Genomic DNA, 12,113 nt, shown 5'->3' with positions numbered 1-12,113 from the left:
CAAAAGATGGGAGAGGAGGAGGATGAAAAGTCTAGATCCTTGATGGACCAACACCTATGACACTTAGAGGATGCTTATGTCCAGACTTTTTGTCAGGTGAGGAAAAGTGAACCACTCTTTGAGGTCCTGTTTATCAGGTTGTGTTACTTGTAGCAGAGTGCATTCTTGATTGAGGGTCTTTGTGAAGATGACCAAAGGAATTATAAAGGACAGCTCCCTACTTGAAGCACACTTGGGTCGCTTCTGCCTTTGGGGCCTCACCATTAATTACAAACCAGTTCTCAGACTTCATGTGTTCTGCCCTCTGGCTTTGGCTAATCACTGTAAGGTGGCTCAGGACACTGCAGGCTGCATCTAGTTGTCCCGCATCACCTGCCTTCTGACCAGCAGTCTGGTATCCAGATTCTGAGCTGGTACTAGCTTGAAACCCTTTTGGCAACAGTCTGAGCTGAAGAGAAAGACCCTTTGGGCAGAAACGTAGAACCACTACTCCTCCTGGGCAACAGAGAGGAGCTTGGGCTTTGGGCCAAACTCCTGGCACAGCCCAGTGAGCACCTCCAGTCTCATGCCTCCTCTGGGAAATGTTTACTCCAGCTTTGCCCTCCACACCCCCCTCACCCAGCCTCACCTCCCACACCTGCAAAGACACAAGCATGCCAACAGAGTGCCACTTGAGAGGCTTTCTCCATTTTATTTCTTTGGGAAAAGAAAATGAAGTCTTTCCATCACATGTGGTAGAGATATATATTTATATATATTTATATATAATTTCTTTTGTGGTTGGAAATCCCAAAGCTGAGTCTGTTCATATTTTTTTCTATTTTTTTTTCCTACTAATGCCTCCTCTTCCCCCTGCCCCTCTGGTCCAGGCCCAGTTTCTGGGGCAGGTGCAGTGAAGGGTGAGTGGAATGGGCAGTGATTGCCAGGACAGCCCCCCCACCCAGCTCAGAGATCTGGTGAGGGGCACTGGAAAGGGCTGTGCAGAAGGACAGAGGCCACAGGGGCACTCCTGTTTTTGTGGGGGATGCACAGCTCGTTAAACAGTCACCAGTCATGGGAGGAGGCTGGTCAGGGGTCAGGGGATTGCTCACAGTAGTTGCCAGCTCCCTCCACCCTGCCCCACAAACCCAGTCTGTGGGTGGGAAGGAGAGAGTGAAAAGAGAAATACAAGGGCTGAGGGCCAAGCCTCCTCTGATTTTTATTGCTGGTGTGTTAGAAATTTGCCTTTTCCTTCTTATTTTGGGGAGATGGACTCTGAGAGGGCCCCCAGAGGAGGAAGTGACATCGGCTGCCCCAGTCCCCACTGATGGCCATGCCAGGCCTACCCTGGGCAAACACTAAGCAACTTCAGGCCTCTGGGACCCAGGGGTCAGTGATCCTCTCAGTTCAGTCTTGCTCTTCAAGAGCAATCATAGCCACCCCCACCCCCCCAAAACAAGGGCCTCAGGCTCAAGCTTGGGCCCAGTGGAACTTGGAAGCGGGCAGTGCACCAAAGATCAAGCAGTTTTCTACTGGAAGAAAAGGTGAGATTTGGGGGAAGAGATGGCCTAGGACAGTGATGTTCTGAGCATGAAAGCAGTAGGCTGAGCATGAAAGCAGAAGGTGGCTGAGGGAATCAAGTCAGGGAAAACACAAGAAGACATCACAGACACTCATGTGACCTCAGAAACTAGGTGAGGGGAGTGCCTGAGAGGCAGGTGGCACTTAATAGCTGTAGTTAGAGCTGGACAGTGGCCCTGGGTGTGGGGTCAGCCAAGCAGATGGGGCTGTTGTCCTGTGGGATCCTGGTCAGAAGGGTGAGGGTAAAGCTAAGAAGCCTCCAGGTGACCCTTCTCAAGAATAGGATGGCAGATCTTCCCTGGGCACTGAGCATCCAGCCCCAGCCCTTCTCTCCTCCAACACACACATATGGACACACACTCAGGACCAGGCCAGGCTCTGAGGCCTGAGTCCAAGAGACCTTGGCAGGGAGGGGCTGAGCAGATAGCCCTCTCAACCATAGGTAGGCCACCTGCTCCTGCTTGTCCTGCCAGTCTGCCCAGGGAGGGAGAAAAGTACTGGAAGGAGAGAGGCCAGGAGTCCAAGGTGTCAGCTTTGGCAGAACTCACGCAGGCCCCCTCAGGTTACATGGCCTAGGAGTTGGGTACAGAGAGCATCTCTGGACACAGGGTGGCCGACAGTAGCAGCCCAGACCCACCAAGGAGCTGGGCACCTCGTGGCACTGCAAGGCCTGCCACCTCTCCAACAAGGGAGTGCCAAGAAAAGGAGCATGAGTTCCCCTGCTGCCTGGGCTCCTCATCCCCACTCACTCTCCCTTCCCCTATTTCCTCCTTGGGAGGAGGGTTGAGTGGGCTGCCCAGAGGGGCAGTGGTGGAGCTGGGAGGCACCCAGTGAGGGCAGGGGAGGGGCCTGGTCACAGCTGCTTTGAGAACCTCTTTGGTCTGGGGATACAGGGGACATGGGGAAAAGAGATGGCAGGGAGGGGATACTGGGGACTCTGGCCTTTGACTGGGTATTTGTCAAAAGGCCACATGCCCAGGTAGGGGATCAGATTTCTGTGGACTCAATGCGCTCGAGGCGGGAGGGGGTCCAGGCTTTCTTCTCCTCTCCATGTTGGGGTGTAGGCGTGCTGGCACCTCCCGCAGCCCCCCGCTCTCGCAGCCGCCGCTCCAGCTGCTGGTTGCGCTGGTACATTTCCACATAACTCAGCTGCAGCTGCTTCTGGTACTCGATGACCTTCTCCTTCTCCTCCAACCACACTCGGCGCTCCTCTGCGAAGCTGGCACCCTGGCGCTCCCGGGCTCGCCGCTCAGCTGCCAGCTCAGCCTGCAGGCGCCCCACCTCCCGCCGCAGGGCCCGAGTCCCACTCTCCCCCCCAGCTTCCACCTCCCCATCCAAGGAAACCAGGGAGGCGGCAGCAGCCACCCCAGCCTGACGGCGCATCTTGGTCTCGTCGCTCTCGCAGGTGGCCAGCACATCCTGCGGCTCGGCCGGGTCCACTGGGGTCAGCGCCGGCTTGAGGCAGGCAGAGGGCAGCTCGCCCTCACCCAGCTCCAGGCTGGCCTGTTTGCTGCTGAAGGAGTCCCTCAGGCTGAGCAGCTGCTCCTCCTTCTCCCGCAGGGAGGCCCGGCCCTCCCGCAGCTGCGAGCGCAGCCCAACAATCTCACTCAGCTTCTGGGACACGTCCGCCTGCGAGTCCTTCAGCTGCTGCTTCAGTAGGGAAATCTCCCCAGCCTTCTGGCATACCTGGGCAGGGACAGGTGAGAAGAGAAGTCAGGGTGAAGGCAGAGCTCTGCTCACCCCCACCCCAGCCCCCATATCCAGCCCAGGGCATCAAGCTGCCCCAGGGCTCAGGGTCAGCTCCTCATCATGGCAGAAATGACATGCAGGCTTCCCTCCTCAGACTTGGGACAGACATGGCTAATCTCACACAGCCTGGGACAGCTCTGGTCCTCACAGACACTCCTAATTGATCCCTGCACAACCTTCACTCCCCTTGTGATAGTTGTGGGCTGCTGCTCTGGGTTTCTCCAGAGAGAAAGAAGGAAGGGGACACAGGGAGATGCCCAACCCCCCAGTCTGCACCTCCCACTTAGTTTCCTCCATCCTGGGCAGGAAGTCGGCCTGTTCCTTCTGGCAGGCGGCAACCTTGTCCTCAAGCTCTTCCCGTTGCCTCATCAGCCGGGCTGCCTCCTCCTGCAGCTGCTTCTTGTCCTGCTGCAGCCGCAGCACCTGCAGCTGTAGGCCTTGCTGGGCGCGCTGGGCGCGCCGGGCCACCTGCTGCAGCTTCCCACTGCAGCCCTGCCGCAGCTCAGCCAGCTCACGCTCCCAGGCCTTCTGACGCTCCTCCAGCACCTGGGCCACTGCCGCCTCGCTCTGCTCCAGGCTACGCCGCAGAGCTGCCACCTCCTGCTCCTTCTCCCACAGCCGTTCCTCTAGCTCCTGGATCAGAGCACTGGGCGAGGGTGGTGAGCAGGCTGCAAATGGCAGGCCTCCACCTCCGCCGTCCCCTGATCCCAGGTGGCCTGGCCGCCCCATGGATGAGGATGACCCACTCTTGCTGGAGGCCCGCACACTGTCGGAGGTCGCCAGGTCCTGGTAGCCTGACCCACCACCGCTGCTGCTGCCACCACTGCCACTACCATAGCTGGCAGTGCCAATGCGGTTGATGTGGCTGGTGGAGGCACTGAGGGGTGCCAGGTGCTGGCTATAGCTGGAGCTGTAGGTGGGCAGGCTTGTGAGTGAGTTCCGGCCTGAGTCTGAGAGGCCGCCCCCTCCCCCACCCGCTGGGGTCATGGTCCGAGACTTGTCCAGTCCACCCTTGAGGCCGCCAGGGCCCTGTCGTCCCTCAGGGGTCCCGTTGGTCTGGGGGGGGCACAAGTTCTGCATGGAGTGGAAGTTTTTGGGTACAACAGGCTTGAAGGCTGAAGGCCGAACTAGCGGCTCTGAGCACTGCACAAAAGCAAGGAAGGGGGAGTGGACATCAGGATGGGACCTTAGCCTTGCCCCCAGTCTCTTCCCTCTGATCTAGACTTGTTCAGCCCCACCTCCCAACCCCATTGGATCTCCATCCTGGGAGTCCCTCCTGGCTGGAGTCCCACCTTATATCCACCACCTGCCCCCCTCACAGCCAGGTCTCTGCCCTAGACCTACCATCTGGAGTTGGCCCCCAAGGCTCCCCAACCCAGCTTCTATCTCAGCCCCTACAACCCAAAAACATCCAAGAAGGCCCACTTCACCCTCCTCTCTGGGCTGCCTCCTGCCCCAGGAAAAGGCCCTGGGGACTGACCTGGTCTAGCTTGCCAGAGGTGGCCAGGAGCTTGGGTGGGTGGCTGGGCTCACGATACTGTGGTGGGGCCTTGTCACTGCCGCCGCTGCTGCTGCTGCCACCACTGCTGCCCACCACGTTGCCGCAGACATCTGTGTGGTCATTGCCCCGTAGCTCGCCATTGAGGTAGAGTGAATTGGCGAGAGCCTTGTCCTCCGAAGGGTAGCGGCCTGGCCTCTCCCTGCTGGCCCCACTGCCACGGGGGCCAGGGAAACTGCCTTGGCTGCCCCCACCCCCTGTGCGGGTGCCCACACTCTTCATGGCAAATTCCTGAGTGTGGGCCACCCCACTGCCCACACTGCCCATGGCCAGGCGAGGGTCTGGGGGTCCGAGCTCAGAGGGCCGAGGGGCAAAGGCCAGGAGGGGATCCCGCCCTGGATCAGCGCGCACAGGCAGTGTCTCCAGCTTCGCCATGACTAAGCCAGGGGGGCACTGTGGGCACAGGTGGGAAAGCAGATAGGTCAGCCCCACCTCCACTCCCACCACCGCATGCAAGCCCAACCCGGCACCACCTGCACCCTGCCCCTCAGTGTCCCCTTCCTTATAGTGGGTACAAGAGTTCCCAAACACCCAAGGTAAAGGAATGGGGCTGGGTAAATAATGATAGCTTGGTAATAGGGGCTGCCCATTGCACACCCGACAAAGCCCAACCCCCAGGGACCATGCACCTACCCTCCTACCTTTGCTCTGCTCAGTATTCCATTCCTTAACTCCTACCTCAAGCCCACCTCCTTCATGAGCCTCCCAGACTCAGTGACCCCCTCAACTCTTCACTGCAACCCCCAGAACTCAGGTGTACTTTACTCCGGGTCTGGACCCCTATATCCCAACCTCATGGGCTGGGGAGATGGGGTTGGAAGGGGACAGCAGTACCTGAATTCAGTAGGGAACCTCAGAACTTAAGGGAGGGAGAGAAACCCACCCCTATCCAAAAACTGGATGGGAGTCCTTCCCGGCCCCCTAACCTAGGGTGTTGCAGTCAAGGGCAGAAGTGGAGGCTCACTACCAGCGCAGGATCCTCTCCTTGCCTCTCCAAGGGGGTGGGGGGCCGACGGGTCCTCAAGCCTTGGACCCTCCGAGGCCCGGTCTGCAGGGGCCATGTGCCTCACTCTCGCAGCTCGGCCAGGACCAGCTGCGCGACTTTGGACGGGCCGACTGAGCCATTCCGGACTGCAGTTTTCTCCTCTGCGAAATGGGAGGAATGGAGGACCTACCTCGCAGAGCTGCCGCATGCCAGACACCCCAGGGAGGCGGGCGCGGGGAGGGGACAAGGGTATTGGGGGGTCGGGTGGGCGGGAGCTGACGCGACGGCTCTCATCTGGGCCACCACGGGCATGCCCCGCCCCTCGCGGACGGCCGGGGACCTCAGCTGCAGCGCCCAGCAGGGGACCCTCCCGGAGGTCTTCCCAACTCCGCTGCGTGGGGGCCTGGCCCGAGAAGGCCCCCTACCCATGGTCAGTACCGCAGCAGAGGCCCCCGGGCTGACTGAGGCCGGGGCAGAGGACGCAGCGCCGGCAGCGCGGACGACTGCCATGCCTCCCTCCTGGCCTGCTGTTCCTACAGGTGGGCGGGGGCAGGGGCGGGGCCTTCGTGCCCAGCGGCGTCCAGGAGGATTCCGCGCCTGCAGAACCCCTCCAAGAATTCACTGCCTTCGGGAAGACTTCCTGGATTACTCCCCTCCCCCGCTCCTTGCGGACCTTGACCCTGCTCAGTTCACCGTGAATTTCTCTGAGCCCTTCAGTGGACGTGCGCCCCTCCTCCCCCAGGGCCGGCCCACAGGAGCAGGGGGAGCAGGGCCTCGGGTTACCTGCGCTCAGGAAGGCCCTGCTTCCTGGTTCCTTTGTCTCAAGTCCGCACCTGGGAAGACCTGCCCCAGAGATCCTCATATCCAGCCAGGCATTGGGAGCAGGCAGTGCCTGCTGCGAGGGCAGACGCTCAAATACGTGTGCCAGAAATGGCAGGGGGCGCCCTTCAGGCCTTTAACCCCTGTTCCCACCAGAAACCAGGCAGGGAGCGTTCCTTCTCTGCCAAGGTGAAGGGGTACAGGTAGCAGCCCTCAGCCCCTTGAGTGCTCTTCAAACTGTCTTCTACCCATATGCCCATTTTTAATGCTGTGTTTGTGCTATCAGGCCGCAGACCAGGGGATCCTTAACAAAACTCTTGCCCTTCAGTCTTCTGGCCATCACACCTGGAATTACAGCCCTAGGTGGTTGGAAAACTTGCCACAAACCAGTCCACACTGACTTTGTAAAATTCCGTTCTATCAGCATCTCCCCCCACCCCCCAGGTGTGGAGAACAGGACTTTACTACATTCCTCCCTTAAGCTAATCTGTTCCACATGTCCCACAAGGCTGAGACTTAGGGTGAGGCAAGAGAGGCACCTAGGGCGCAATTTAAGTGCAGGATCAGCAAGTGCAGGACCCTGAGAGTGAGTGCCTCCTTTCATCTGGTGCCCTAGGTGCCTCCCTTTTTTTAAAATATGTTTTTGGCTGCATTTGGTCTTCGTTGCTGCGCGCAGGCTTTCTCTAGTTGCAGTGAATGGGGGCTACTCTTCGTTGCGATGCGTAGACTTCTCATTGCGGTGGCTTCTACTGTTGCAAAGCGCGGGCTCTAGGCACGCGGGCTTCAGTAGTTGTGGCTCGCGGGCTGTAGAGCACAGGCTCAGTAGCTGTGGTGCATGGGCTTAGTTGCTCCGCGGCATGCGGGATCTTCCTGGACTAGGGCTCAAACCCATGTCCCCTGCATTGGCAGGCAGATTCTTAACCATTGCGCCACCAGGGAAGCCCTACATGCCTCTTGACTCACCCTGGCCATGCTGTCTCCATTCCCAGTATACTCCAGCCCAGATATCCCCCTCCCATCCTAAGCATGACCCCCTTCTCTTGCCATCTCTGGATGCAGTGTAGGGAGCAGCTGGGGACTGAGAGGGTGGAGGCTGTGAGGCCTGAGGCTTAGAACCAGTGGGAAGATCTGGGCAGGGAGGAAGAACGGACAGAATTTCATACAGATGGTGTTCAGGGGGTGGGGGCAAGGGAAGTATCTGGACTGGGGCACCAGGATGGGTGTGACACCCTTAACTTGATAGGAGGAGAATGTTTGGGGGAAATGGGTGATTTGAGGAAGACCAGAGAAAGATATCTGTCACATACTGGATGGAAAGAGAGACTGGAATCATGAGCATTCAAGGGTGGTGTGGGTGGCATCCAGCATGGAGCTCGAGTGGCAGAGCCCCAGAAGACTGGGAGGTGGTGAGGGAGTGGGAAGAAGGCCAGGAGAAGGAGGGCCTGAAGACCAAGATGGAGTGGGCTGAAAGAATGTGGGGGCAGCTCCTGGTGTTAAAATGGGGGCCAGGGCTTCCCTGGTGGCGCAGTTGTTAAGAATCCGCCTGCCAATGCCGCGGACACAGGTTCGAGCCCTGGTCTGGGAGGATCCCACATGCCGCAGAGCAACTAAGCCGGTGCACCACAACTACTGAGCCTGAGCTCTAGAACCCACGTGCCACACAACTGAAGCCCACACGCCCAGAGCCCGTCTCTGCAACAAGAGAAGCCACCGCAATGAGAAGCCCACACACTGCAACGAAGAGTAGCCCCCGCTCACTGCAACTAAAGAAAGCCCGTGCCCAGCAACCAAGACCCCACGCAGCCAAAAATAAATAAATTTATATTAAAAAATTTTTTTAAAGGGACCAGGTAAAATTGGGATTGGCAAGGGTGTCCTGAATTTGGCAGGTGGAAACATCACGTGTCTATGAAAGAATGATTTCAGAAAAGTGGTGCAAGGCTTAGCCAGACTACAGGAGTAGGAGGGGGGTCTGGAGGGAAAGATGGAAGGGTTCCCCTCTTTTTTAAGAGAAGGCCAGAGAAGGCAGTAATTTAAGGTGGTTTGGGATCCAAGGGCTCTCTTCTAATTTTAGAATTTAACATGGTAGAAACCTGAGTGTGGCGATATCCTGAAGGAAGGCATCAATAGTGAGATTAGAGATCTAGGCAAGGGGGCTCCACCAGAAGCCTGGGTGTGGACAGGAGCAAACCTCAGAAGTGATCATGTTGATCATGAGAGTGACAGGAAGGTTCTTTGCAAACTGTAAGGTGCAGTACAAACATGCAATACTACCTTCTCTGAGATTCAGGAAAGGAGAATCTGACCATAGGTTGGGGCTGATCATATTGCACCCTGACCCACTGTTTCCCTGGATTGTATGTGGTCTCCAGGAAGGCCTGGATGCCCAGAGTCCTGGATGGATGGAAATGAGGTCCCAGAACTGTTTCCTGAGCCTCCTATCCCTGTGGTTTACCTGGGGAATCTTTGATTACCAATCCACTGCAGCTCTCCCTGGAGTCTTGCTCCCCAAAGAGCTTTTTGCCATAATTCTAACCTGTTATGGTCAACCTCATACAAGCGTTCCCTGCCCCTTCTCTCTCCCAAGCTTGGGCTGCTGCAGCTTCTTTCCACAAAACCCCAGCAGGGACTGGCAGGATAAGGAGGGGCGTATGTTTCCCTAATAGGTGGAAACTGAGCCCAGCGGAAGGGTTTGAGCTTCATTTGTGGGTCAGGGTTCTGAACTAGCCCAGGTAGCTGAGTGTGGTCGGCAAAGACAGCCTCATGGCCTCAGCTCAACAACCTGGGGCGACAGCCTGTTGCCTGATTCTGCCTCTATCTCTGTCCTATCAGCTCTCAGTGCCTAGGACATTACACACAGTATTAGTGGTCATGAACGGGCCAAATAGACAATACCTGGGGGTTACATGGGCAGGTCCTTCCATCCTACAGTGACCACCCACCCTGCCGTAGCTGTGTCCCTCCCCAAACTAGGAACACTCCACCCTTCTCTTGGGTCTCAGAGGCCCCAAGCTCAGCCCATTCACCCCCTAAAGATCTCAGCAGCCCCTCCTGCCAGCATCCTTGCGGGGGGGCTCCTCACTGGGCTTTCTTCCTCAGCACTCCCTCCCCTGTGCAGCTGCCAAGGGACCCTTTCTAAAGGGCAAAGCCGATCTTGTCTGTGCTCTGCCCAAGAGCTACTGCAGACTCTGCTATTGCACCAAGTGCAATAGATAGAGTTATGGAGGTATCAGCTCTAAGTGTAAATCCCAGCTCAACTGATTAGGGGTGGAACTGCATGCAGGTTATTCCACCTTGGGTTCTCACACCTACCTTACAGGAATCTTAAGAAGTGAATGTATTATGGGTAAATGCCTGGCATTCCTCTCAGCCCTCAGAACCAGAGCAGAGCTTGCAGCAGGGCCCCCAAGGCCTCTCCTGTTGCTCATCCTATTTCCCTTGACCTGAGGCCCTCTCCATTCTACACACAAAATCTCTTCTCAGCTCTCTGTGCCCATCCTGCATCCTTCAAGGACCAATCCAAATGCTGCCTCCCAGCACAGCATCCCTGATCTACCCTGGGAGAGGGGGGAGGGTGGTCTTGGAGCACTTGGCTCAGGCCACTCCAGGGATATTTCATTCTGAGACTGGCCTGTGAGTACCCCCAGGGGGAACGGACGGCAGAGTCTTGGGATCTCTGGCCCCTGGCACTGAGGAGATGCAGAGAGAATGCGTGTGGGAATGCTAGTTATGAGCAATGCAAAGAGGCAGTGAATCGGACAGGAAAATCAGGAAGGGCTTCCGAGAAGAAGAACTGAGGAAGAAAAGGTATCAGGGACACTGTAGGGCTTTGGGGGGTGCAGAGGTCTCCAGAACTTCTTGGTTGGGATGTGTGAGGGAAGATCCATCTTCCCTTGGCGACAAAGAGGGAAGGGCTCCATCCCCTAGATCCTGGCTCTGATAAATCCCATGTTTCAGGACTGAGGGGGCTGACAGCGCCCCACACACACACACCCCGAGCACACACACGCGCACACACAAGCCTCCCGCACGGGGGTGGGGGGGTGGCGGGGGGCGGGTGTTCGGGCGCTGCCCACGACAGATAGAGACCCCGGCCACAGGCCATTCCGAGGAGGTGCCCGGGGGTGGGGTGGTCTCTGCGGTGGGGGAAATCCCTCCTGCACCTCTCAGTGCTCCCCACCAAGGCGTGTGGCCCGGGGGGCGGGGCGCAGAGGGAAGAGGTGACATAATCCGGGCCGCACCCCCTCCGGCCGCCACCTTCCTCCAGGCCCTGCGAAGCATCCATGACATCATCGGCCTCATCTTCACTCCCCTCACCCCCAAGGATCCCAGCAGTGGGACGCGCCCCCTCCCCGGCTCCGGGTCCTACCGAACGAGCCTCGCGGTGCAGCGGGCAAGGCGACAGGTCGGAGCCGGGCGGGGCGCCGCAGTGGGCCTGCCTCACTTACTCGCTATCTCAGGGTCCGGTGGGGGGGTCTTCGGCGCGGGCGCCGCCGGCCCGGCTAGCTGGCGCAGCCAGAAGCCCGCCCGGCTGGGCGCGAGGCGCGGGCCCGGCTGCGCTCCGCGCCCCTCCCGCTCCCCGCCTGGGCCCCGCCCACTCGCGGCTGCGGCAAACGCGGGCACGCCCTCCAGCCACGCCCCCCGGGCCCGCCAATCCCCGGGCTGGGGCAGGGCCCAATGCCTTAACCCTTTCGTCGCTGCGTCCAGGCCCGCGCGTGGGACCCCTCTCTTTCACTCACCCCAGGGCTCCGCGAGTCTGCCCTGAGCCCCCTGCTCATTCCCTGTTAACCCTCAAGACCCTTGGGCTCAGCCCTCAGTCTCTCCTCTTCAACAAATCCAGTAGGACCGCGCCCTCCTTGAACCCCACATCTTTGGCGACAGGGAGGAGCCCCTCTGGCTTGGGGAAGGGGCTCTAGAAGCTAAGCCCCGAGCCCTATTCCTCTCGCGCTCCCGCTCTTTGGGACGCGACTTCCCAGCGAACGCCGTGGAGACCTTGCAAGTCTGCAAGGTGGGGGCGGGGCGAGCCGTCTGGAGTGGATCCGACAACGCGCTTGGAAGACCCTTCCGGGCGCGGGGACAAGCAGGCGGGCATAGGGGAGGCTTCGCGGGTCCGTGACTGTGTCCGTCAGCAATCGGAACCGGTATGAAACGTGATTGTCGCGGAGGATCACCGTCGTGGGGGAAAAGGCGGGCGACAAGGAAAAAGACATAACATTACAATCGAGCAGGGTTTGACTGCTTCACCCTGTGGGCCGAAACTGGCTGGATGCCCGGCCCCTCGGAGTGAGAGGGAGTAAGGTGGTTCGTCTCAGATCTGGACCACCAGCTTCGCACGCGCTTGCCAGGTCTGTGAGAAGAGTGCTCATTCCGCCCGTCGTGGCCCCGGAGGACTGCCGGGAGGAAGAAGTCTGTCTGGAAGTGAGGCCTTAGCCTTGAATAGGG

The 12,113-nt window shown here is 58.7% G+C and overlaps 1 protein-coding gene across 6 annotated transcripts; it reads right to left on the bottom strand.

Annotated features, from left to right (window-relative positions):
- Nucleotides 1-671: 671 nt before the first annotated feature.
- On the bottom strand, nucleotides 672-11,245 carry LZTS3 (leucine zipper tumor suppressor family member 3). Of its 6 annotated transcripts, none has more exons than XM_067013254.1 (5): nucleotides 11,120-11,245; nucleotides 5,835-6,013; nucleotides 4,790-5,260; nucleotides 3,586-4,452; nucleotides 672-3,246 (listed from the first exon to the last, which is right to left on the bottom strand). In XM_067013254.1, exons 3-5 carry the CDS (start codon nucleotides 5,240-5,242, stop codon nucleotides 2,548-2,550), a joined length of 2,019 nt encoding a protein of 672 aa, XP_066869355.1. In that variant the 5' UTR covers nucleotides 5,243-5,260; nucleotides 5,835-6,013; nucleotides 11,120-11,245; the 3' UTR covers nucleotides 672-2,547. The 6 variants fall into 6 exon arrangements, with proteins under 6 accessions (XP_066869355.1, XP_066869354.1, XP_066869357.1 ...); XM_067013253.1 differs by having other exon boundaries at nucleotides 11,041-11,227; XM_067013256.1 differs by lacking the exon at nucleotides 5,835-6,013 and having other exon boundaries at nucleotides 11,120-11,229.
- Between the last annotated feature and the right edge of the window lie 868 nt (nucleotides 11,246-12,113).

The sequence above is a fragment of the Kogia breviceps genome, chromosome 14, assembly GCF_026419965.1.
Source record: "Kogia breviceps isolate mKogBre1 chromosome 14, mKogBre1 haplotype 1, whole genome shotgun sequence".
NCBI lineage: Eukaryota > Metazoa > Chordata > Mammalia > Artiodactyla > Physeteridae > Kogia > Kogia breviceps.
This window is presented reverse-complemented; position numbering and strand designations above follow the sequence as displayed.